Source organism: Antennarius striatus, chromosome 3 (genome assembly GCF_040054535.1).
Source record: "Antennarius striatus isolate MH-2024 chromosome 3, ASM4005453v1, whole genome shotgun sequence".
Lineage (NCBI taxonomy): Eukaryota > Metazoa > Chordata > Actinopteri > Lophiiformes > Antennariidae > Antennarius > Antennarius striatus.
Genome location: NC_090778.1, coordinates 1,034,671 through 1,058,841, shown reverse-complemented (window position 1 = coordinate 1,058,841; position 24,171 = coordinate 1,034,671). Strand labels below are relative to the sequence as shown.

The 24,171-nt window shown below is 49.5% G+C and overlaps 2 protein-coding genes across 7 annotated transcripts; one reads left to right on the top strand and one right to left on the bottom strand.

The window, feature by feature from the left end:
- Positions 1-81: 81 nt before the first annotated feature.
- Positions 82-9,479, bottom strand: dph7 (diphthamide biosynthesis 7). 4 transcript variants are annotated; one of them, XM_068310163.1, is made up of 11 exons: positions 9,341-9,479; positions 6,169-6,410; positions 5,493-5,654; positions 4,936-5,066; positions 4,773-4,860; positions 3,794-3,888; positions 3,383-3,540; positions 1,765-1,837; positions 1,625-1,690; positions 1,382-1,554; positions 82-613 (listed from the first exon to the last, which is right to left on the bottom strand). In XM_068310163.1, the coding sequence occupies exons 3-11, from the start codon at positions 5,616-5,618 to the stop codon at positions 198-200; spliced, it is 1,326 nt and encodes a 441-aa protein (XP_068166264.1). In that variant the 5' UTR covers positions 5,619-5,654; positions 6,169-6,410; positions 9,341-9,479; the 3' UTR covers positions 82-197. The 4 variants fall into 4 exon arrangements, with proteins under 4 accessions (XP_068166264.1, XP_068166266.1, XP_068166265.1 ...); XM_068310165.1 differs by having other exon boundaries at positions 3,383-3,537; XM_068310164.1 differs by having other exon boundaries at positions 6,285-6,410.
- LOC137592195 (endophilin-B2-like) lies at positions 8,680-23,458 on the top strand. 3 transcript variants are annotated; one of them, XM_068310168.1, is made up of 11 exons: positions 8,681-8,849; positions 9,290-9,431; positions 11,042-11,170; positions 11,578-11,711; positions 12,670-12,762; positions 14,166-14,228; positions 16,854-16,877; positions 17,036-17,125; positions 18,770-18,870; positions 20,374-20,575; positions 22,111-23,456. In XM_068310168.1, the coding sequence occupies exons 1-11, from the start codon at positions 8,787-8,789 to the stop codon at positions 22,216-22,218; spliced, it is 1,149 nt and encodes a 382-aa protein (XP_068166269.1). In that variant the 5' UTR covers positions 8,681-8,786; the 3' UTR covers positions 22,219-23,456. The 3 variants fall into 3 exon arrangements, with proteins under 3 accessions (XP_068166270.1, XP_068166269.1, XP_068166271.1); XM_068310169.1 differs by lacking the exon at positions 16,854-16,877 and having other exon boundaries at positions 8,680-8,849; positions 22,111-23,458; XM_068310170.1 differs by lacking the exon at positions 14,166-14,228 and having other exon boundaries at positions 22,111-23,458.
- Positions 23,459-24,171: the final 713 nt, after the last annotated feature.

Here is a 24,171-nt window from a genome sequence, read left to right as displayed (position 1 = left end):
CCAGTGAAACAACTCAGGTGACCTCCAGGTGCAGAGGGTCCTCAGGATGGAGGGTTCCTCATGAACACGGATCTCATGCACTTCTACAAGTGATTCATCTTTTAATGGGTGACCTGGTCTCATCAGGGATTGGAACCAATTCATAGGAAAATAAAAGCTCTGGAAGGTGTCCTGATGGAACTCCTGTCCCAGTGTCCTCAGCCAGAGCTGGAGCCAGGTCCAGACCGCTCTGGCTCCTGGGGGGCCTCCTCTGGAGCCCAGTCCCAGCGCCACACGTGCAGCATGTGGTCGTAGAACGAGCAGCTGGCCAGCAGACAGGACAGAGAAGGGATTTCCTGAGCGGAGCTGCAGGGGGGCCTGGGGGGCGCTGCAATGGCCTCTGGGATGTATCGTCCTACGTCATCCTCCAGGGAGGTGTCGAAGCTGGCAGTGGGAGACTCGTACTGGATCTTCAGGTGGCCCCTGTCGTCTGATGGGCTGTTCTTTGGTTCCACCAGCAGGGGGGGGCAGGGAGCGGGGGCCTGCATGGACAGCTGGGACCAGTCGGCTCCGTAGGCCAGGGAGTTGTGGAGGACGTACGAGGCCACGACAGGACAAGCCCCCCCACCTCCGTCTGCACAGACAGGAAGACACAAATGTAGGAGTTCTGGTTCTGATGGGGTCCACTGTCTCACCTGTTCACTACTGCACTGGATCCAGGGGGGGTTTCTGTAAACTGCTCACTCAAGTCAGATGTCCTGCAGACGGGAACAACGGGAGGGACTAACATCTGTTTGTGTTAGAACAACTTATGGATTTAGAAAAATGATCGAAGTTGTAAATAATAAAATATTTGGTCGCTATATCGCGGAATTCCATTTTTGTGGGCGGTCCTGGAACGCATTAACCACGAGTAACGAGGGGTTAATGTAGTAGATTTGTCAGAGGGGTCCATCAGGACCCGTGTTTCCAAACGTGTGATTGTTCTGTTAATTACTTTGGAGTTCAGGCGTCGTCCTTCGTGACGTTCTCCTCTAGCAGGTCCCATGATGGGGGCTGGACCCAACGCTGAGGTCCTGGCTGACGGCCACCGATACCGTTAACACTATCACTACTGTCCCAGCGTGAGCGTGAGCAACCCATCGTGACAGTGGTGAGAAAATGTGTTTCAACAGGTGTACACTGTAGGGGGGTCCTGACTCCAGGTAGGACAACTAGAAAATCCTGATGATGGAGGTAAAACTAAGCAGTGGCCGTTAACCAGGACCAGGCAGTAGAACCCATCACCATCCGGTGACACAAGAAAGGACAAACACACGTCTCAGTGACCCACGACAGACTGTAGGAAAGAAACGATCACGCCCCCCCTGGTTCAGGGTGTGGCTGATGACGTCATACTGACCGAGGGCCTGCTGGCAGTGGAGGATGTGGAAGTCGTTGTGCATGCAGGCTGCCAGCAGGAGGTGCTGCTCCGTCGGGTGCCACTTCAGCCTCCACACGCCCCCGCCCACGGGACTCTCACTGAGGGGCCGCTGCATGTTCCTCCCGTCCCACAGCAACACCTGCTCGTCGTAGCTGCAGAGACGCACCGGACAGTGGAGCGGAGGTATCTCACACCTACCACCACACTGGATCACACACCCACCTGCCTGTGGCCAGGATGTGCTCCCGATGCGGGCTGCTGTGAACGCTGCACACGCCCATCGAGTGCCTTCAACAGAGCAGACGACACGTCACACGTGTTCCACCCACACCGGGTTCTGATCACATCAACACCAAACCCACCGTTTACTAGTGAAAGTGGGGCGGGAGGGACCCGCCCTCAGATCCCAGCCTTTCAGTTTGCAGTCATCCCCACCTGGAGACGAGACACGAACACATGACAGGGCAAAGAGACACGGACACATGACAGGGGAAAGAGACACGGACACATCACAGGGCAAAGAGACACGAACACATCACAGGGGAAAGGGACACGAACACATGACAGGGGAAAGAGACACGGACACATCACAGGGCAAAGAGACACGAACACATCACAGGGCAAAGAGACACGGACACATGACAGGGGAAAGAGACACGAACACATGACGGGAAAGAGACACGAACACATGACAGGGCAAAGAGACACGAACACATGACAGGGCAAAGAGACACGAACACATGACAGGGCAAAGAGACACGGACACATGACAGGGGAAAGAGACGTGTTTAAACGAGCACGTTAAATTAATCAGCTGACACGTCACACTAAAAAAACCAGTGAATGTATGAACAGGGTCACGGGTCTGCTGGAGCCTATCCCAGCTGGTTACTGGCAAAAGGCAGGGTACACCCCGGATGACACACCAGCTCATTGCAGGGCCACACAAAGACACACACACACAAAGACACACACACACAAAGACACACACACACACACACCCCTACAGCCACTTACTGATCAATCCACCTCAGCTGTGTGTTTCTGGAGGTGGGGGGAAGCTGGAGAACCTGGAAAGAACCCACGTAGCCGAGAACATACAAACTCTACACAGAAAGGAATGGAACCCAGAACCTTCCTGGAACCACCAGAACACCTGAATGTAAGACTTCAGACTACATGTGCATCAAGAATCAGGAGACACCCAGCATCTTCTCACGTAAAGAGAAAGGGGAGCAGAAAACTCAGTTACCCTGGTGCCCCCATCCCACCCAGTGACCACCTGGACCTTTACCTGAACCTCTGAAGTGTCTGCAAGTCAGTGACCACCTGGACTCAGATCTCAAGTCCCTGATGTACACACAGAGGAAACATGGGTGGAACAAACAGACGTGTTTGAACACCACCAACGAACCCACAGACGAAACACCAGGCAGTCACTCGGGGTTTGGCAACAACACCGACACAGGAAGGCTTCCTGTTTACACTGTTTGTTTACGCTGTTTGTTTACACTGTTTATTTACACTGTTTGTTTATGTTGTTTACACTGGTTGCTTATGCTGTTTACAGTTTGTTTACACTGTTTACTGTTTACAGTGTGTTTACACTGTTTAAACTACCTTCCATACGTTTCACACAACAAATGTTTCTGTGTGACACGCTGCAACCTGGGTTTTTGGTTTTTTTGTACTTTAATGAGGAGATTATTTTCTCTCATATATTGAACACGCGTGTGCCCCCTGTGCTCATTCTGGGTTCCCGTCCTTTCTGTGAGGACTGGATGTTCTCGTGTCTGCGTGGGGTCTCTCCAGGTTCCTCCCACCTCCAGAAGCGTGGAGCTGAGGTGAACGTCTCACACTAAACTGTGTGTAGGTGTGAGTGGCTGCTCGTGTTTTGTGTGGTCCTGTGATTAGCTGGCGTCTCATGTGGTGTGTAGCCAGCTGTGATGGGCTCCAGCTGACCCGTTACAGGAGTGTTACCAGAATAGACCAGCTGAGTGTCCCAGTAGGAGAAGGCTGAGATCCACGCCTCGTAGTCGTGGGCGGTCCACTGGGACAGGGTCAGCAGGGCGGGGTCAGCCAGGGCGAGAACGCTGACGCCCCCCGCAGAGTCACTGCACACCACCCGCACATCACTGCTGCTCACACACACACACACACACACACACACACACACACACACACACACACACACACACACACACACACACACACACACACACCAATCTAACGATGGGGGTTAAGTGAACCCAGCTACAGTGTCTACAGGTAACAGACAGGATGCAGCATGTGAGGCTGAGTGAGGGTGTGTGACTACAGCAGCTGTAAACTCTGTGTGTGTGTGTGTGTGTGTGTGTGTGTGTGTGTGTGTGTGTGTGTGTGTAACCTCACCTGTCCAGCCTTCCCGTGGACCAGTCCAGCGACAGAGCCAGGCGTTCTGCCCCCACCTGCATGCTGCTGAGGGTCTGTAAGCTGCGTCCACCCACCTACTGGAGACAAGCACTCATGAGTGTCCAGGAGGGGCAACCAGCACCTGAACGCATCAGGCCCCCCAGCAGGAAGTACAGCTGAACTGGTGGCCCCCAGGCCCCACAGCAGCCATCTGAAGGTCCACACTGCCCCCCACTCCCCACTAAAGAAGCATCTGTCACACCTGTCTGTCTGTCTGTGACTCTCTGCAGGTCTCACCTGTCTGTCTGTGACTCTCTGCAGGTCTCACCTGTCTGTCTGTGACTCTCTGCAGGTCTCACCTGTCTGTCTGTGACTCTCTGCAGGTCTCACCTGTCTGTCTGTGACTCTCTGCAGGTCTCACCTGTCTGTCTGTGACTCTCTGCAGGTCTCACCTGTCTGTCTGTGACTCTCTGCAGGTCTCACCTGTCTGTCTGTGACTCTGTGCAGGTCTCACCTGTCTGTCTGTGACTCTCTGCAGGTCTCACCTGTCTGTCTGTGACTCTCTGCAGGTCTCACCTGTCTGTCTGTGACTCTCTGCAGGTCTCACCTGTCTGTCTGTGACTCTGTGCAGGTCTCACCTGTCTGTCTGTGACTCTCTGCAGGTCTCACCTGTCTGTCTGTGACTCTCTGCAGGTCTCACCTGTCTGTCTGTGACTCTCTGCAGGTCTCACCTGTCTGTCTGTGACTCTCTGCAGGTCTCACCTGTCTGTCTGTGACTCTCTGCAGGTCTCACCTGTCTGTCTGTGACTCTCTGCAGGTCTCACCTGTCTGTCTGTGACTCTGTGCAGGTCTCACCTGTCTGTCTGTGACTCTGTGCAGGTCTCACCTGTCTGTCTGTGACTCTCTGCAGGTCTCACCTGTCTGTCTGTGACTCTCTGCAGGTCTCACCTGTCTGTCTGTGACTCTCTGCAGGTCTCACCTGTCTGTCACTCAGGGCGTACAGCTGCAGCTCCCCGGTGGCAGCAGCCACCCCCAGCACCGCCCGTCCTGCCAGCGGCACGTGGCACCTGAGAACACATCAGCTGATCAGCATGGGGGGGGGGTTTATGGCAGTAGCCCCAGGGGTGAACGTGGTTTCTCACCATTTCAGATCCAAAATGGCTGCCGTCTCCAGGCGCTGCAGTTCCCTGAGAGGAGTGACCTGTGTGCCCCGCCTGAATTCAAACAGGTACAAACGCCCCGTCCGGCTGGAGGCTGCATGTTCGTCCCCCGCCTGCAGGAGGAACCAGTGACACAGACGTGAACCCACCAACACACACACACGACCCCAGGCTGAGGGTCACCACCAGGACCCTCACCAAACAACCTCACTGCAGCTGTGTGACCTCACTGCAGGCTGTCTGACCTCACTGCAAGCTGTCTGACCTCACCGCAGCTGTCTGACCTCACCGCAGCTGTCTGACCTCACCGCAGCTGTCTGACCTCACCGCAGCTGTCTGACCTCACTGCAGCTGTCTGACCTCACTGCAGGCTGTGTGACCTCACTGCAGCTGTCTGACCTCACTGCAGCTGTGTGACCTCACTGCAGGCTGTGTGGCTTCAGGCTGTCTGACCTCAGGCTGTCTGACCTCAGGCTGTCTGACCTCACTGCAGCTGTCTGCCCCACCCACCGCTGGCCGGGGGTCCCACTCACCCCTACCTGTAGCTGGTAGGTCCCGCAGGCCAGCAGGTCGTGGTTCGCGGACACGGGGCACCACTCCACCGCGTCCGCGTGCAGCTGCGTGTCAAACACCTGCAGGTTGCGGGTCTTGGACCTGGACGCCATCCCCGCTCCGCATCACGTTCCTCCGCGGTCCGGTAGCTACAAACCACGTGACACATCGTTACTACGAGCCTCCATCACGGAGACGCAGTGGGCTAGCTAAACTGTTAGCTAAACTGTTAGCTAAACTGTTAGCTAAACTGTTAGCTAAACTGTTAGCTAAACTGTTAGCTAAACTGTTAGCTAAACTGTCAGCAGGCTGTCAGTCCACTGTTAGCTAAACTGTTAGCTAAGATGAAGCTAGCTAAGTCCACTAACTCCTGTTAGCTAGAGGCTAAGATGAAGCTAGCTAAGTCCACTAACTACTGTTAGCTACAGGCTAAGATGAAGCTAGCTAAGTCCACTAACTCCTGTTAGCTAGAGGCTAAGATGAAGCTAGCTAAGTCCACTAACTTCTGTTAGCTAGAGGCTAAGATGAAGCTAGCTAAGTCCACTAACTACTGTTAGCTACAGGCTAAGATGAAGCTAGCTAAGTCCACTAACTCCTGTTAGCTAGGGCTACAATGAGGCTAAATGCCCGGATGTAGTCCGTTCTCAGCAGACCGTCACTGACCCACTTCCCGCGGGGAACCCGACGGTCAGTCCAGCTGTAAACTGTCCAAAGTCCGACTGAGTTTCTGTCAGAGTGAATATTATGTCCCCAAAACAAACACTATCAACAAAACTCACACTAGAGCCAGTCCAGACTCCGCCTCTCCATGCGTAATGACGTCACTGCGCTGCACAACTCCGCCGGTGCTCTTCTTCCTGGCTGGAGGCAGCTAGCTTTGTGGAGCAATGCCGCCACCTGCTGGACTGGAGTGGGACAAGAGGAAAAGAAAAAAAACACCATCTTACACACCAGCTTCACTAACGATTTACCACCAGTCTTGTGTGAAGCAACTGTATAAATGCATGCTGATGACTCCACAATGTATCACCCTGAAAATAAGGTCAATCAATCAATCTACTTTTATTTATTAAGCGCTTTATCACATCAGCAGACATTTCAAAGTGCTTTAAGAGACAGAGAAACCAAACAGAATCCTCCAGATCAATCAATCCATCAACTTTTATTTATATAGCACTGAATCATATCTGAAGACATTCCAAAGCGCTTTACAAATAGAAAACCAATAATGCCCTCCAGAGCAGCATAAGCGACGATGGCGAGGAAAAACTCCCTCATTGAGGAAGAAACTCCGAGCAGGACCCAGAGTCTGGAGGGCGGTCATCCGCCTTGACCTGTTGGTTGGGAAATAGAAATACATTAGGGACAGAGATAGGTCAAGGAAAAGAGACGGAGAGAGAGAGACAGAGAGTTGCAGATAAGCCAGTTAGAGTTTAATGTCCATAGTGAGCTGTCGCTGAATTGGGGGAGGGGGGGGGGGTTCCAGGCCTTTGGGTATCCTGTCTTGCATCCATGTTCTCCACCTGTGGAACAGAGGCCAAAGACAGCGGCAGTATCGTGCAGACAGAGAGTGTGATTGGACAGTAATAGTAATAGATTCTAGGAGTAGTAATACATTCTAAGAGCATAGAAAGATAAAGAAAGCGAAGGAGAAGTGACAGGAGCTCCAGAGTCTCTCCCTTTAACGGGAGAGACGGAGAAAAATACCCTCAGCAGTCTAAGCCTATAGCAGCACATCTAGTGGGGGGGGGGGGTTATTTCTAATTGTAGGCTCTATCAAAGAGGAGGGTTTTTAGTCTACTCATAAATAAGCTAAGGGTGTCTGCCCCCCCCCCCCCCCCCCCCCGGACCGAGGCTGGGAGATCGTTCCAGAGTAGAGGGGCAGATAGCTGAAGCTTCTGCCTCCTGTTCTACTCTTAAAAACCCAACGGGTCACCAGAAATCCTGCATCCTCTGATCGAAGGGCCCTGGGGGGGTGGGGGGGTGATACACTTCAATCAGATCTCCATGTCAGACGGAGCCTTACAGTGGAGAGCTTCATGTGATCATGAGGAGTTTTAATTGTATTCTATGATGAATCTGGAGCCGATGAAGTGACGCTAGGACAGGAGAGATGTGTTCTCTCCTCCAGCTGCATTCTGAACTAACTGTAGAGTCCTAATAGAGGAGCTAGGACAGCCCATAATAAGGAATAGCAGTAATCCAATCTAGAAGTAACAAAGACATGAATGGTTTTCTCTGCGTCTTTAAAGGATAAGAAATTTATAACTAAGATCTCAGATCAAGCAGAAGAGACAGCGGTGGGAAAAACTCCCTCATTGAGGAAGAAACTCTGGGCGGGACCCAGGCTCTGGAGGGGGGGTCATCCCCCTTGACCTGTTGGTTGGGAAAGAAATACAATCGGGATAGAGACAGAGAGAGACAGAGAGAGACAGAGAGGCCAGATGGAGTATACTGTATGTCTAATGTGTAGCTCCACCCACTGGAAGTGGGGGCCGCATTCAGTACGTGTAACTAGTAATAGTAGTAGTAGTAGTATGAGTAGTAGTAGTATTAATAGTAGTAGTAGTAGTATTAATAGTAGTAGTAGTAGCAGTAGTAATAGTAGCAGTAGTACTACTACTACTACTACTACTACTACTACTAGTAATACTACTACTAGTACTACTACTAGTAGTACTAGTAGTAGTACTAGTAGTAATACTACTACTAGTACTACTACTAGTAGTACTAGTAGTAGTATTACTACTAGTACTACTACTAGTAGTACTAGTAGTAGTAGTCACAGCTGAATGTTCCTTGTTGTCATGTCTCACAGGTTTTCTGGAACCTTCATCAATACACTCAGCAGTACTTGCAGTACTCAGCAGTACTTGCAGTATTTCTAACAGCTGTTTGTGTTACTCACGTTGCTTGAGTGTGAACAAAGCTCCTAAAAGTTTTTGTATTACGTAGTTCAAAATGTTTAGAGTGCTGACGTCACCATCGTGACGTGAAGTAAACTCAAATATTAGCCATAGTACTATTACTACATACTACTAGTACTGACTACTCGTGCTGGTACTGATCAGCATTTTTATCATGATTACTGTTTTAGTGTTGACTTTATGGCTCTGTGACGTCAGGACGTCCGACATGTAGGCACGTAGATTGTGACGTCATCGCGCCACGCCCCTCCGTGAGGTCTGTGCTGCTGGGCTCCAGTGGAGCATCACTAGCTGCAGCATCACTAGCTGTAGCATCACTAGCTGTAGCATCACTAGCGAGCTGCTGGGACTAGCATGGATTTCAACGTGAAGAAGCTAGCCTCAGGTGCTGGCCTGTTTTTCACACGAGCTGTCCAGGTGAGGTCACGTGATGTCACGCGACAGACGCATCCTGTTGTTTCACAGCAGCTGCTGGTAACGACCGGGACCGGGTTAGCACTGGCTGCTAACGGTGTGCTGCCTGCTAGCTTTACAGCATGTTTGCTAGCAGCTAGCTGGTGGTTCAGCCGCACACTGGGTGGTCAGCTTCATCCGCGCTGCTAGCTGCTGCTAGCTGTTGTTAGCTGCTGCTAGCTGTTGTTAGCTGCTGCTAGCTGTTGTTAGCTGCTGCTAGCTGTTGTTAGCTGCTGCTAGCTGCTGCTGCTAGCTGCTGCCAGCTGCTGCTAGCTGCTGCTAGCTGTTGTTAGCTGCTGCTAGCTGTTGTTAGCTGCTGCTAGCTGCTGTTAGCTGCTGCTAACTACTACTAGCTGCTGCTAAAACCGCTAACTACTGCCAACTGCTCGTGTCCTCTGTCCCAGTTCACAGAGGAGAAGTTGGGCCAGGCAGAGAAGACGGAGCTGGACACCCACCTGGAGAACCTGATGGTCCGAGCAGACAGCACCAAACACTGGACTGAGAAGATCTTCAGACAGACTGAGATCCTGCTGCAGCCCAACCCGAGTATGTCCCCCACACGGCCCCAGGCGGGCGGGGTCAGCGTTGGACAGCGGTCCGGAGGGACGTCCACCACCCCTGTTCTGGTTCTTTTACACAGCAGAACTGCTAGTATTCCTGTTTACACAGTGAAGGTCAGCCTTACTGAAAGCAGTAGGGCTGACCAGAGCTTTGTCATCTTCTGTTAGAATGTTAGTATTTTAAACACGTATGTTACATGTATTCTCTATGAGACCAAGGCAAACAGCACTCTAGACAAATGTGAGCGGTAGAGCAGTGTGTTGTGTTGTTTCTAATGACACATGGATGTCAGACTGCTGTAGTATGTAGAGGCACACGGGTGGGGGGCGCTCTAACATGTCGTTCTCTCTGATTCTCCATGCTACAGTCGACCACACGGGTGAGTACTGCTCCTCCCTTCAGTGGCGTGATGTGGATTCTGTCATGATCACACAGATGGCGTGTTCAGAACTGTGATGTTACATCAGCTGAGTGTTTCCTCTGACACGGATCGGCGTGTGGATCCCCACACACTGAGAGTCACTGCTAACTGGTAGCGTGTGTTTACTGGCCACAGCAGCGCGTCTGTTCCTTTACAGTTTGAAGTTACTATTTGATGGCGTTTCCAGGTCGACCATGATTGTGGGTGTGGCTCCGAGTGGACCTGCTGTGTGTTTCAATGCTCTTACTGAGGGAATGCCTGATGATGCTAATGAGTACGCTAACACCTGTGGCCTTCTCACCAGGCTGCTAGCCCCCATCACAGCCTTGTGCAGGTCTACACTTCCACCACAACGGTCGTCTCTGTGTGTTTGGTTATAGTTTTGCTAAACGATGTCGTAGCCGTAGTTTGGCTGCGTTCAGACTGCAGACACATTGGATTCCAATCAGATTCCCTTTCATATCTGATGTTCACGGTTGACTGTTCACATTGCTTTTAGCAAGTATCCAAATGCGATGCTGCTCTGTTCAGACTGGGCCACATTATTAGCCAGCTGACAGGTTGCCGTAGCAACGACATGGTGGCGGAGGCGTCCTCCACGCTCCGTACCGCGCGTTGGCTCGTGTGTTGCATAGAGCGACATCACGGACAGTCAGAACCGATTGGTGTGTTCGGAGCCGTTCACACTGAGTCTGAACAAATGTGATGTGAAAGTGGTTTCAGCACGTCTGACAAACATCAGGCTTCAGGTGGTGTGACTGTTCACACTACCAAACAGACATCTGATGTCAATCTGGACGGGCTAAAATCAGATTCTGGCTGCCAGTCTGAACGCAGCCTGAGACATGTAGGTGCAGGGGGCTGCTGGGTAATGGAGTCCAAGGTGGTAGACCGATGTCGATTCTAATGGATCAGAGCCACCGACCCCCCTGCAGACAGTCCTGTTATCGACCTTTGTGATTGGTTCAGGTTCCATGTCATTAAATGACTGCTTTAGTAAAGTGTGTGTGTAGCACACACAGCTAGTGTGTGTGTAGAATACACAGTGTGTGTGTGTGTAGCACACACAGCTAGTTACAGATCAGTGTGTTGTTGGTGCTGTTTCCTCTGTCGGTGTGAGGTCGGTGTGAGGTCGGGTCCTGAGTGTGGAATAAAGTCAAACTGTCGTCTGCAGGCGCCAGAATTGAGGAGTTTCTCTACGAGAAGCTGGACAGGAAGGCTCCTTCCAGAATCACCAACGGCGAGCTGCTGGGTCAATACATGCAGGACGCGGCCAAGGAGTTTGGGGATGGAACTCCATACGGTGAGTGAAACCACAGACATCAGGTTGTCGTGGAAACTGTGTGCCCTGAGGCTAAAGCTGCTACCGGATCTATTTGATCAATGAATCTGCCAAAGGAAAGTTATTTCCCACCCACCCAGAGCATCGGTTCATTGTTCCAGCAGTCCAGTGCTGGTTCCATGGTCTCCAGCTTCAGCGTCTGTAGTGTCCAGACTAAACCCAGTCACTGTGGAGCTGATGGTGAGAGTGTTCAGGGCTCACTGTCTCTGGTGAGCTACATGTGAGATGCAAACAGATCACATTTGGTTCCAGTATTGATGTTGTTGTTTTGTGTAAGTCAGTGTTTAACGTCTCTGGACCAGACAGACGCCCAGGGCTGGGATCATGTCGCCGTGGTAACGGGATCTGCTCTCTCCTTCTGTTTCCAGGGAGCACTTTGATGAAGGTGGGACAATGTGAGAAAAGTTTAGGAGCTTCAGAGAGAGAGTTCTTCCAGACGACGGCCATCAGCTACCTCACCCCCCTCAGGAACTTTCTGGAAGGAGACTGGAGGACCATCGCAGTGAGTGTCTGCCCTGAAGACCCTTCACCTCAGTCAGGTGTTGTTTCGTTCTAGTCTAACACTTTGGATCTCTGTGGGACTTAAAACACGAGGAATGTAACAGGACCCAGCTGGGTCTCCGTGTTGGTAACGTGTTCATCCTCACTAACGGAGCCACGGAGCTACTGTATGGAGATTCAACCATCGAGGGTTCCAAATGCTGCTCACCTCACGTGTTGTCACTGATGCTAACATGACTGGTTGTTCAGCTATTGTTTTCTGGTAGTTTCTCTAGTTTCAGCCTGTGTGGGCGTCGCTGGGATCCTGCTGTTGCCATGACAACAGTAACTAATGTGACTGAACACCTGTGTTCACATTCTGTTAACTAACTGACCAGGTCCATCCTCAGAGAACACATTAACCTCTTGGCTCTGACTCCACCTCTTTGTCGGCCCCCCACCAGCATGTTGAGGTGGTTATACACTGATCCCTCGTTACTCACGGTTAATACGTTCCAGGAACCACACACGATTATCGAATTCTGCGATAGAGCATCAAACTATTTATCTTTTTATTTATGGTAATTTAAACGTTTCTGAACCCCCCCATACTGATATTAAACCACCTTCTATCTGTATTACCTCTAAAACACTCTGATAGACTGTTTAAAACACTTTTGTGTCACATGGAAGTCCGAGACTCTCAGAACGTAGCGCACTTCAGGATGCTGTCAGCCAATAGGATGCGTGTACGGTGTCACGTGACTGCCGACCAAAAATCCACGATGAGGTGAAGTCGAGGGATTACTGTTTATTAAAGTAAAGGCACCAAGGATTGGCATGTTAACCACTAATGTGATATTTAGGGAAATGGTTCATTATGCTGTAAGGTTACGAGTGGCAGGGGGTGGTTGGTTAGCATCTTGCTAGCTTTGCTCTCATCTCAACGGTCTCTGAGCGTGTTGTTGTTTGAACCTCAGAAAGAACGGCGTCTGCTGGAGAACCTTCGTTTGGACCTGGATGCCTGTAAAACCCGTCTGAAGAAGGCGAAGGCGGCCGAGGCCAAGGCGTCAGTGAGTACCGCCACCCGCCTCACCAGAACCCCGCTAGCGGCGCCAGCGTTGGTGCAGCCACAACTAATTGTGTCTGTACTCGTGACTTTTTCAGTGCGAGGGTGAAGTGAGTATTATGGAACATTTTATGACCGTCAGTGTGATGCGTCTCCTTTCGCGTACCTTTCTGTGTGAGCTCAGTTACTGCTGACAAGAAAATATGTGGCTAAAACCGAGAGTCAGCTTAGGATGCTAAGTCGTCCCCAGGACCAGCATCAGTGGCAGCGAGCACATGTATCAGAATGTGACCTATCCTTACCGGATTCACATCTGGTTCATCAGCAAACCTAAAGCGAAGTCCTCGCCTTAAATGAAAGTTAACAGCAGCTGTCGGTTCAGTCTGAGCAGAAAGACCCACAAAGAGCAGGAAGTCCAGTCAGTCCAGTAGCCCAGACTGTAGTGCAGGTAGCTGACCGTCTCAGGTGGACCAACCAGACGGGACTGCAGACCTTCAGGAAACAACAACCTCCATCACGGTTCTGGAGGTCTGCCAGCAGGGGGCAGCAGGTGAACACCCAGCGCTGCCCTGATGTCAGCTTTCCTGTCCACGTAAACAGGATCCAGGCCTGTTTTCAGTCTGAACCCCCCCCCCCAGTGTAAAGACATGAGCAGAAAAAGAGATCAAATAGGAACAGCCACCGTCTTGTTACTGCGACACAGAAATGTCTCCCGTCAACTTCTCTGGTTTTGGTTGTGAAACAAAAGTCTGACTTTGATCAGACTGTTGTGTGATGGTGATTGTACAACAGTTTGCTGACTGAAGTCAGACTGTAGCTGACTGATGGTATCTGTGCATGTGTGTGTAGCCCTGCGGCTGGTGTGTTTACAGGGTAAGTCAGAGCGACGTGCCCGACAGCTGAGTCACCAGTTTCACTACACCTCATGTTTACATGCAGTCGGGTTGCATCACCTGTCTTCCCTTTCCTTTATGGCTTCAGACACACCTAATGTTAGCACGTGCAGCAGGTGTGACCTGCCAGCCACCATGTGTCCAAGGTGAGCCCCGCCTACTGTCTGAAGCCAACTGGGACAGGCTCCAGCCCCAGTGACCCCACACAGAACAGGGGTTACCGGAAACAAATAAATGCCTGAATAAATCCTCTGAGCTCACAAAGTCAGGACAGAAACGTGGACGTCGTTCCTGACTCTCATGCACAGATTCCTCAGGTGTGTCTGACTGTTTAAAGCACTTTAGTCTGGTGGCCCATTGAATCCCCACAATCCTTTTCTGCTGAGTGTTTCTTGTCGTGCAGTTGGTCATCATGCTGAGCGGTTGTGTTGCATGTACGCGCTGCAGACAGGCTTGTGTCCACACGGAGTGCTCAGTAGTTTGAATGCTGCTCTTCACCTCACTGTTTCTCTAGATGGCTCCAGACTTTCAGGAGACCAGACCTCGCAACTACGTCCTGTCTGCCAGCGCATCTGCGGTAAGGACACCACTGTGGGTCGAGGGCAGAAGCAAAGTAGTCTACGTCTGCTCAGTGCAGATTCTGAGCCAAGCAGCACACGTCCTAGATGAGCAGACGCAGACCAGGATGATAGATGCTTGTTTTCTCCTGGCTTTTGTTCATGGCTGTTAGAAACGAGGTCACGCACCCCCTAGAAAGCAGCGGTGTGTTGTTAGTGTATTTGTGCGCCTGTGCACAAACATCCCCAGCTCCTAGAACCCCTGAACCCAAACCAGTGAAGACCAGTGAAGGCTCTGTGGAAGCTGGTGAACCTGTTGGAGCGTTCCATAACTCTCCCAGTCTTCCTTTGCTCGTATCCCAGCTGGTCTTACGTTCACAAAAAACATTTATGGACCCGTGAAGTTAATGAGGTCAGTCATTAGATATTTGACCTTTGTACTGTTTGAAACTGGGTATACTGTATGTTAACGTGGGTCTCACAGATCTGAATCTCTTAGCGTTTGGTTACAACACTTTTCGGGTCCAGGTATTTTAACACACACACCAGCTGCTGTGGAATGGAGGTGTGAACTGAGAGCTGCATACCAGACATGTGTGTCAGTGACCACACCACTGACTAAGTGTTCGACAGCCTGTGGATGTTGTTCATTAACTGTCTGTTTCACCACTGACTGATTGGTGTGGTCAGACGCCAGCAGGGAAGTCCTGGTCTGTGTGGGTGTGGGTGGGGGTGTGGAGTCAAACCCCTGGACATGAACTACAAGGGATCCTAGTATCGCTCATTTTCAGGCCTCACACCAGAGAAAAAGTGGAGTCTGCCAGAGATGATGAAATGATTCCTTATTAGGTGCTGAAATAAATCTGTCACGTCCCCTAAATACTAAAATAAGGTCCACATTTGAAAAGCCAGAGGGGCTGATCAGAACAGGAGAGACGACTGGAGCCCTGATGGAAGATGAAACTCACTGCTGCTCTGCTCCACCATAGATTTGATGAATTAAACCAGAATCCTCATTTTTGGTTGTGTGCTACCCAATAATACAGTTGGAGATTTGACAGACAAACAACCATTTACAGTGCATCTCTAAAGAATAGATTTACATTTTCTGGGTGTCTTTTCAGACAAAACATAGTTTTAAAAATATTTACTCAGAATAGGGGAAAACAATGGAACCATATTCAACATAACTGTTGATTCTTTCAATAAGCAACAGATAAACGTCCTCATCCTTGGAAATCAGTCTGAATAAAGATAGTTACAGGGAGAAACTAGCTGGAAAGACTGAGGGTATTCCAGTAATCCCTCGTTACTCACAGTTAATGCGTTCCAGGACCACCCTCAAACAACAAAATTCTGTGATATGGTGAAAAACTATTTCTCTTATTATTGAAGGTAATTAAAAAGTTTCTGACCCCCCCCCATACTGATATTAAACCACCTTCTATCTGTATTACCTTTAAAACACTCTGATAGACTGTTTAAAGCACTTTAGTTTTAAAGAAAAGTCTCAGGAGGAACTGTGAGTCTCGGAACGCAGTGCACACATGGATGCTGTCAGCCAATAGAGTGCAAGTACGGTATCACGTGATTAACTACTAAGAATCTTTGATGTAGTGAAGAGTCTTGAAACGCGAGTGTAGCAAGGGATTACTGTACTGTGACAGGATTCTGTAGTGACGTCACTGCATTGAAGGTATTTAAAGGTGGATGACGGGCTGATGAACCTGTAAGGTCAGGGGATTCATAGAAGAGCAGTTACTCTTGCAGATTTGTACTTTATATCTGAAAAATTTCCAAAAGACAACTAGACTGCTGAGTATGGAAAAGTTATGACCTGAAACATGTCAAGAGGACGTCAGCATACTGTAGAGGGAAAGCCCTAATGCAGAATCCCAGTAAAAGTGGAAGAGGTCCCCAGATAGATTGAGATGGCTGTGCTGCTAATGAAATCTATGGGGGGGTGCAGCCCGTTTTTGTTGGGGTGTAAAATCCAGAGTCAGTGCAGTTCATGGAGATGCTAAGTTGTGGGGATGAATGAACGGGGTAAATCCAGAAAATATATATCTTTGTGGCATTAGCTGACATTGGCTGACGTCACAACGGGAGAGTGTTTATTATGGTGCAGATATTATAGAACATCTGGCACCTTTATTAACCAGTTTGTTCATTTGAAACTATGGATGGAAGAATGTTTCACAAGGAAAGAGCCAGAGCCTCAGCATCCATACTTATTATTTGTTCCAGGGTTTGGGTTCGGGTGAGCAGAGTTATGGAAGCTTGTCATGAAGAAGGGACAACAATTCATTCTACACAGAATGCAGTAGCAGACTGAGAGATTCCCTCTACTGTCGAGGATGTGTGAAGTTTATGAGACTGTTTATTAGAGAAATTGAGACTGTCAAAGAAAGCCTTCATTGGATCTTATGTATCTGTATTTTTGTTGGAAGAAGAATCCTTTCTTTGACAAGAGACTGAATATTTACATGTTTTTTTAATATAAAATTGAATGTGAGTATTTACTCCATCCTAAACCTGACTCTGTAGACTGGATGTTACAGTGTGAAAATGACTGTTAGTCAATGTTCAAGACGTCACACCAGTGTGTCTCTTTTCCTCTTTTACTGCCTGTCGGGACTGATCAGCTTTGGAGTGAGGAAGTGGAAAAGGTGAGTCACCACATGCTTCATGTCATCACCAGACACCGGTGTTCCAGCGTCTGTTGGAGTCGTCCAGCTCTGGGTCTGCCCTCCGCTGATAGTTATGTTAGCTATTCTCCAACCTGTCTCAGGATTCCATGTCGCTGATACTGTTTCTGCTGTTTTAGGCTGAACACGAGCTCCGTGTCGCCCAAACAGAGTTTGACCGCCAGTCCGAGGTCATGCGGCTGCTTCTGGAGGGCATCAGCAGCACACATGTACGTGGGTCACATCCCGTCTGCTTCAGGGGGGACGTTCACGCCGGACGCGTTCACGCCGAACTAATCACACCGGACGCGTTCACGCCGGACGCGTTCACACCAGACCAATCACACCGGACGCGTTCACGCCGGACCAATCACACCGGACGCGTTCACGCCGGACCAATCACACCGGACGCGTTCACGCCGAACTAATCACGCCGGACGCGTTCACGCCGGACGCGTTCACGCCGGACGCGTTCACGCCGGACGCGTTCACGCCGGACGCGTTCACGCCGGACGCGTTCACGCCGGACGCGTTCACGCCAGACCAATCACACCGGACGCGTTCACGCCGGACCAATCACACCGGACGCGTTCACGCCGGACCAATCACACCGGACGCGTTCATGCCGGACCAATCACACCGGACGCGTTCATGCCGGACCAATCACACCGGACGCGTTCACGCCAGACCAATCACACCGGACGCGTTCACGCCGGACCAATCACACCGGACGCGTTCACGCCGGACCAATCACACCGGACGCGTTCATGCCGGACCAATCACACCGGACGCGTTCACGCCGGACTAATCACGCCGGACTAATCACACCAGACGCGTTCACGCCGGACGCGTTCACGCCGGACGCGTTCACGCCGGACGCGTTCACGCCGGACGCGTTCACGCCGGACCAATCACACCGGACGCGTTCACGCCGGACCAATCACACCAGTTCTGTTGTGTTATTTAAACATGAAATACTGGTTTTATTTGTACTCAGTAATATTAAGCTACACAGAGTTAGTCAGTCATGTGCACTGAATCATGCGACTGCTGCTTAATTTAGTTTGTACACAGCAGAACATTGTTAGTATATTATATACTATTCATTAGTGATCCCATATTAATGTAGGCCTGATGGCTTTTTCACATTATTATTAGGTTCTGTTTCCAGTCTATAGGGATGACAGAGGAATGTGCTGCTGTAGTTTGTAATAAACTAAGAAAGTAAAAAAGTTATTGTAAATTTAAAGAAATATAATCATAACTCATGTAGATAGTTTTTTTGCCCTGTCACGTTTAATAAGGAAATAGTGGAACTCTTAGATATGTCTGACTATTTGTATAAACTGATCCCATACTTTTATTCCTACTATTAATCTGACCAAAATCATGTCTGGTTTGGAAAGGATATTCTTTAAATTGAAATTCCAATCCCTGAATTAGTCCCTGGAACAATGAGTCAAATTTACAGACAGAAATGGAGAAAATGAAGAAAGAAGGTGTAACTTAACAAGAACCAGAAACTTTCATAAACCTTTAACATTTGAGATTCTAACCAAGATTACAGAAATCTTCCCATCCAGAATATTACTGACACGGAGGGATGAGTTGATTTGTTGATTAATTAACGTTGAGAAATTAGTCACCAACTTTGATGATCTGTAAAGTGTTTTGTGTTTTGATCGCCAGTTTTAAGCACAAATTGCTAGAAATGCTCTAAGCTCCCCAAATTTCAGAGTCTGTTGCCTTTTTTGTGGTCTCTGTGTGTAAATGAGGGTCATTGATGGCGTCACTTTGGCGTTACTTTGGGCTCTGAGGACTTGTGCACTTCTTAATGTGCTTCTCACTGAGAATTGACTTGTGTCTTTTCAAAGGTGAACCACCTTCGCTGCCTGCATGAGTTTGTGGAGGCGCAGGCGGCGTACTACAGAAGGTGTCAACTCCACATGCAGGACCTCCAGAAGGAGCTGGGAAGGTAACGACCACCAGCATCACACCTGCTGTTTATCAGAATGATCAGTTCTGTGATTGGGCGTGACCGATCTGCAGACTTCAATCTGTCTTCCTAATGACACTTCCAGGGATCACAGCACGTTCACACCGGTCGCACTGGTGTGTTTGCTCATGTGCAGTCTCGTCATCACTGCTCTCACATGCACACACACCCGGCCTACAGCTTCCATGATTTTGTGTAAAACTCCCACACTACAAGAACACTGCCTGGCAAAAACTCTTGTTCTCCTTTTCAACCGCTGGCCCGGATCTGGAGTCAGCAGTTTGTGTCAGGAAGTCGAGATACTTCTCTGCCCAGCTACGTCCATCAACTCTTCTAGGGGAATCCCGACGTGCTGCCAGGCCAACCGAGAGATATAGTCTCTCCAGCGAGTCCTGTGTCGGCCTCTACTTCACTTCCCAAATGGACGTGCCTGGAATATTTCCCTGGGAAGGCATCCAGGGACAATCCTGCCCAGATGCCCAAACCCCTTTAGCTGAGTCCACTCAATGTGGAGGAGCAGCGGCTCTACCTTGAGCATCTCCCTGATGCCTGAGCTCCTCACCCATCTGTAAGGCTGAGGTCAGCCACCCTGTGGTTCCATTTTTCCCTCACTCATGAATAGACCCAAGAGATACCTGACCTTTCTTACCCGGAGTTGGCACTCCGCCCTTTTTTGGCCGAGAATCATGGTGTCAGATTTAGAGGTGGTGATCGTCATCCCGGCCGTTTGACATGTTTGGTATGAAGTCTGATATTATTGTTTTTATCGTGGAATTTCCACAGGTTCCCGCTAGTGATTTTATACATGTATACAGGTGTTATACAGATGTTATAGAGATGTAAATAACCAAACTGGAAGTAGTTGCATCAGGGTATTTGCTTTGTCGACTTATTTAGCCAAAGCACTGTAATTCATCACAATAGTCAAAAGAATTGTAGTGTAGAATAATAGAATGGAGTGTTCCTTATCCTACCATCTACTACCTGCTCTAGATGTTTAGGGCATCTCTGGCGTATCTGTGATGAATGGAAAAGGGAGAGGGACATTCATTTTAACAGGTTGATTCAAATCAGGTCTGTGATTGTGTACTTGTGTAACTTTATAAATGAGAGAAAACTAATACTTGGACTCATGAGCAAAAACACAGAAATGAGAAACGTCTGTCTCCCAGTTATGGTCTTATGGTTGCATCGGTTGCATCAGCCTACTGTGAAGTCAGCATTTTATGCTCCAGGACTATTATGGTATTGGTTTTTAATACTCGCTATAGTTTTGATTTTGAGTCATTAGTGAGACCAGTGATAAATTGTGTGAAACGATGGTCCCTATTCAAGCTTAAACCACTGTTTTGTTATTTATCTCGATCTGCCTGAACCCTCTTTCTTTCAACAATTCAAATAAGAAATAATAAAACTGTCAGACCGGTACCTTTTGATCTGGGTTTCTATATTCTGAACATACGTGCATCTGTTTTCCCTCAGGCTTCCCAATGCTTTTGCCCTGAACTCCACTCACTGTGTGACGACTGCTAGTTCTCTATCAGACACAGTCAGCAGCCCCGTGGAGACAGACACACTGAAGATAGAGGAGGTTCAGGCACCAGCTACTGGAACCCGCAAGGCCAAAGTCCTTTATGATTATGACGCGGCTGACTCCAGTGAACTGTCCCTGTTAGCAGATGAGGTGAGCTTTCATCATGACTCTGCCACCATCTGGTTGTTCACATGTGGTCACTGGCCACACATCTGTTGGGATGTATGAGCTGCTGGTTTGGATGTGGTTCGCAAAATACCCAGGTTTGTTCTCTCTAATACCGTTTAATATGCTAATTAAAATAAAGACGTACACGTATGAAGAACACGCTACCTCCCACATGCAGGACCTCCAGAAGGAACTGGGAAGGTAACGACCACCTGCATCACACCTGCTGTTTATCAGAATGATCAGTTATGTTGTTGGGCGTGCCCGATCTGCAGACTTCAATCTGTCTTCCTAATGACACTTGCCCCTGATTCCATGATTTTGTGTAAAACTCCCACACTACAAGAACACTGCCTGGCAAAAACTCTTGTTCTCCTTTTCAACCGCTGGCCCGGATCTGGAGTCAGCAGTTTGTGTCAGGAAGTCGAGATACTTCTCTGCCCAGCTACGTCCATCAACTCTTCTAGGGGAATCCCGACGTGCTGCCAGGCCAACCGAGAGATATAGTCTCTCCAGCGAGTCCTGTGTCGGCCTCTACTTCACTTCCCAAATGGACGTGCCTGGAATATTTCCCTGGGAAGGCATCCAGGGACAATCCTGCCCAGATGCCCAAACCCCTTTAGCTGAGTCCACTCAATGTGGAGGAGCAGCGGCTCTACCTTGAGCATCTCCCTGATGCCTGAGCTCCTCACCCATCTGTAAGGCTGAGGTCAGCCACCCTGTGGTTCCATTTTTCCCTCACTCATGAATAGACCCAAGAGATACCTGACCTTTCTTACCCGGAGTTGGCACTCCGCCCTTTTTTGGCCGAGAATCATGGTGTCAGATTTAGAGGTGGTGATCGTCATCCCGGCCGTTTGACGCATGGCTGCATGGGAGACAGTCGTTAGCCTTCTCCAAGTCCAAAAAGCACAGACTGGTTGGGCAAAGTCCTATGCTTTCACCAGCATCCTGGAACGAGTCAAGAGCTGTTCCAATGTTCCACATCCAGGATGTGAACCGCATCGGTCATCTTGGATCTGAGACTCAAGTAACAGCTGGGCTCTTCGCTCCAGTACCCTAGACTAGACTTTCCCGGGGAGACTGAGCATTGCGAACCCCTTAAAGTTGAAACAAACTGCAGTCACCCCTCTTAAAAAGATGAATCATTATCACAGTCTGCCACTCCAGCGGCACTCTACCTGTGTCACCCATGACAGCCCTACAACACCCAGAGCCTTGAGATGCTCAGGGCAGATTTCAAGCACCCCTGGGGCTGTGGTGCCATCCCCCCTACAAGCCGCTCATTTAGGGGAGCACCTGGTTGGAGTTGCTCGCCGCTCTACCTTCCACTACAGACCCCCTTTTGTGTGGTTGTGTTTTATTTAGATTTAATTAATTACATTTAGTTCATTTCCATCTTATTCTCAGGGTAGATCTGGTTTCTATATGTTGTGTCTTCTATTGTGAAGATCTGTTGCCGTGCTCTGGTAGTTTTCCTGTGGTCATGACTCATGTTCATCCCCTCTGTGTTCCAGCTAATTACAGTTTACACTATGCCAGGAATGGACTGCGATTGGCTGATTGGAGAGCGAGGAAACCAGAAAGGAAAGGTGCCTGTGACGTACCTGGAGCTGCTCAGCTAAAGTAAACTGAAGTACACTGAAGTACAGCCAGAGGGTACTGAGGTGTCGTTCAAGAGCAGTCCCAGTTGGAGATGCTTACTGTTCCCTTTTGATCTATTTATTGTTGTGGTTGGCTAACGCTGCCGTGACTCACATTCCTCTTGTGTTCCTGCTGTTGTTCATTAATTTATTGACCCCTGACCTCCGATGGAAGTCATTCTGCTCTAACTTGACCCCGATGTCTTATTCTTGCTTACTGCCGCGTCCAACAGAAGCATGAACTTCCACTGGTGTGGATTAATGACATGAATCTTTATGTTCTTCACGTTCTTGACCTCACACACACCAGAAGACCAGATGTCCCCATCCACACTGGACACACTCCCATCCTAACTGCCTTAAGGTGATGGGATCAACTCCCAGCTCCTGCAAACCACAGAATGTACAGATGTAGTGTAGACCACACCCAGCATGTCACATACTCTGATGATGTCACACACTGATGATGTCACACACTGATGATGTCACATTCTGATGATGTCACATACTGATCACACAGAATGTGTGACTTCTGCTTGTCTGACACTCAATTCAGAGCTGCATGTGCTATAGCTGTGTGTGTGTGTGTGTGTGTGTGTGTGTGTGTGTGTGTGTGTGTGTGTGTGTGTGTGTGTGTGTGTGTGTGTGTGTGTGTGTGTGCGCTTCATACAAGCCCTGATGAGCCTGTTTATAATTCCATCCGGTAGAGAACTAACATCCTTCTCTGAAGTCATCTCACAGCATGTCTTTTAAAGTGTCTTCACGTGTCCCGGTGTGATTCTGTCCCGGTGTGATTCTGTCCCGGTGTGATTCTGTCCCGGTGTGATTCTGTCCCGGTGTGATTCTACCTGATCTTGCATCACTAATTTGTCTCAGTGTGTACCTGATTTTCCTTCAGCAAGATGAATAAATAAAGTTGGTCTGATTTGATCAAATGTTAATAGATTTCATTTACTGTGTGAAGCCAGGCCGGATTGGTTGTCTGGGTATTCTGGTCTTTGGACCAGCGGGGGACGCTGTCTGCACGACTCCTGCTCTAGTGTTGCCCCATCACCAGTGACGTGTGGAGCAGCTCTGCCGTCTGAACCCCCATCCCACCGCACCTCGAGGTGCCTCAGCTTGTCAGCAGGATGACAAGCTGAGGCACGATTACATCATCTTGATGTGTGTGGATCAAAGCGTGTTCTAGTGTGTAAATGGAGGACTGGATGGATGGATGGATGGATGGATGGATGGATGAATAGATAGTGTTAAATGAAAGAAAGAGTTGGCTTGACCTGTTGATCATTGTTTTCATGCTGCTGTTATTTTCATTCTTTGCATCATTTCCTGTTGTGGTTTTAATTAGTTGTGGATCATTTCTGTATTATTAGACGTGTCTTCAATCCAAGTGTATTTCTGCAGCTCAGCTGTGGTCTCAAGGTCTTGGGTGCCTCAGGGGGCGGTAACACTCTAACACCGTGGTGGACCCCGGTGGTCAGGGAAGCCCTCCGACTGAAGAAGGAGGCCTTCAGGGCCATGTTGTCCCTGGGGACTCCTGAGGCAGTTGCAGGGTACCAATGGGCCAAAAGGGCTGCAGCCTCGGCTGTGGAGACAAAACAGAGGGGTGGGAGGAGTTCGGAGAGGCCATGGAGAAGGACTATCGGACGGAGGACTGTCCGACACCTCAGGAGGGGGAAACGGTGGACCGTCCAAGCTGTATACGGCAAGGATGGGACACTGTTCACCAGAGGCCTGTACCATGAAGCTGGATTACGGTTTAGCGAGATAACTTCAGGCTTAACCCTGGCTTTTCGGTACCATAAAGTTGGCTGACTTTCCATCGGGCTATGTTGTCATGGTAACCTATGCTGAACACCTAACCTGCTCCGGAGCAGGATAAGTTCAGGATAAGAACTCAGCAGGTATAAAAGCCCCACCTACTGACCAATCAGT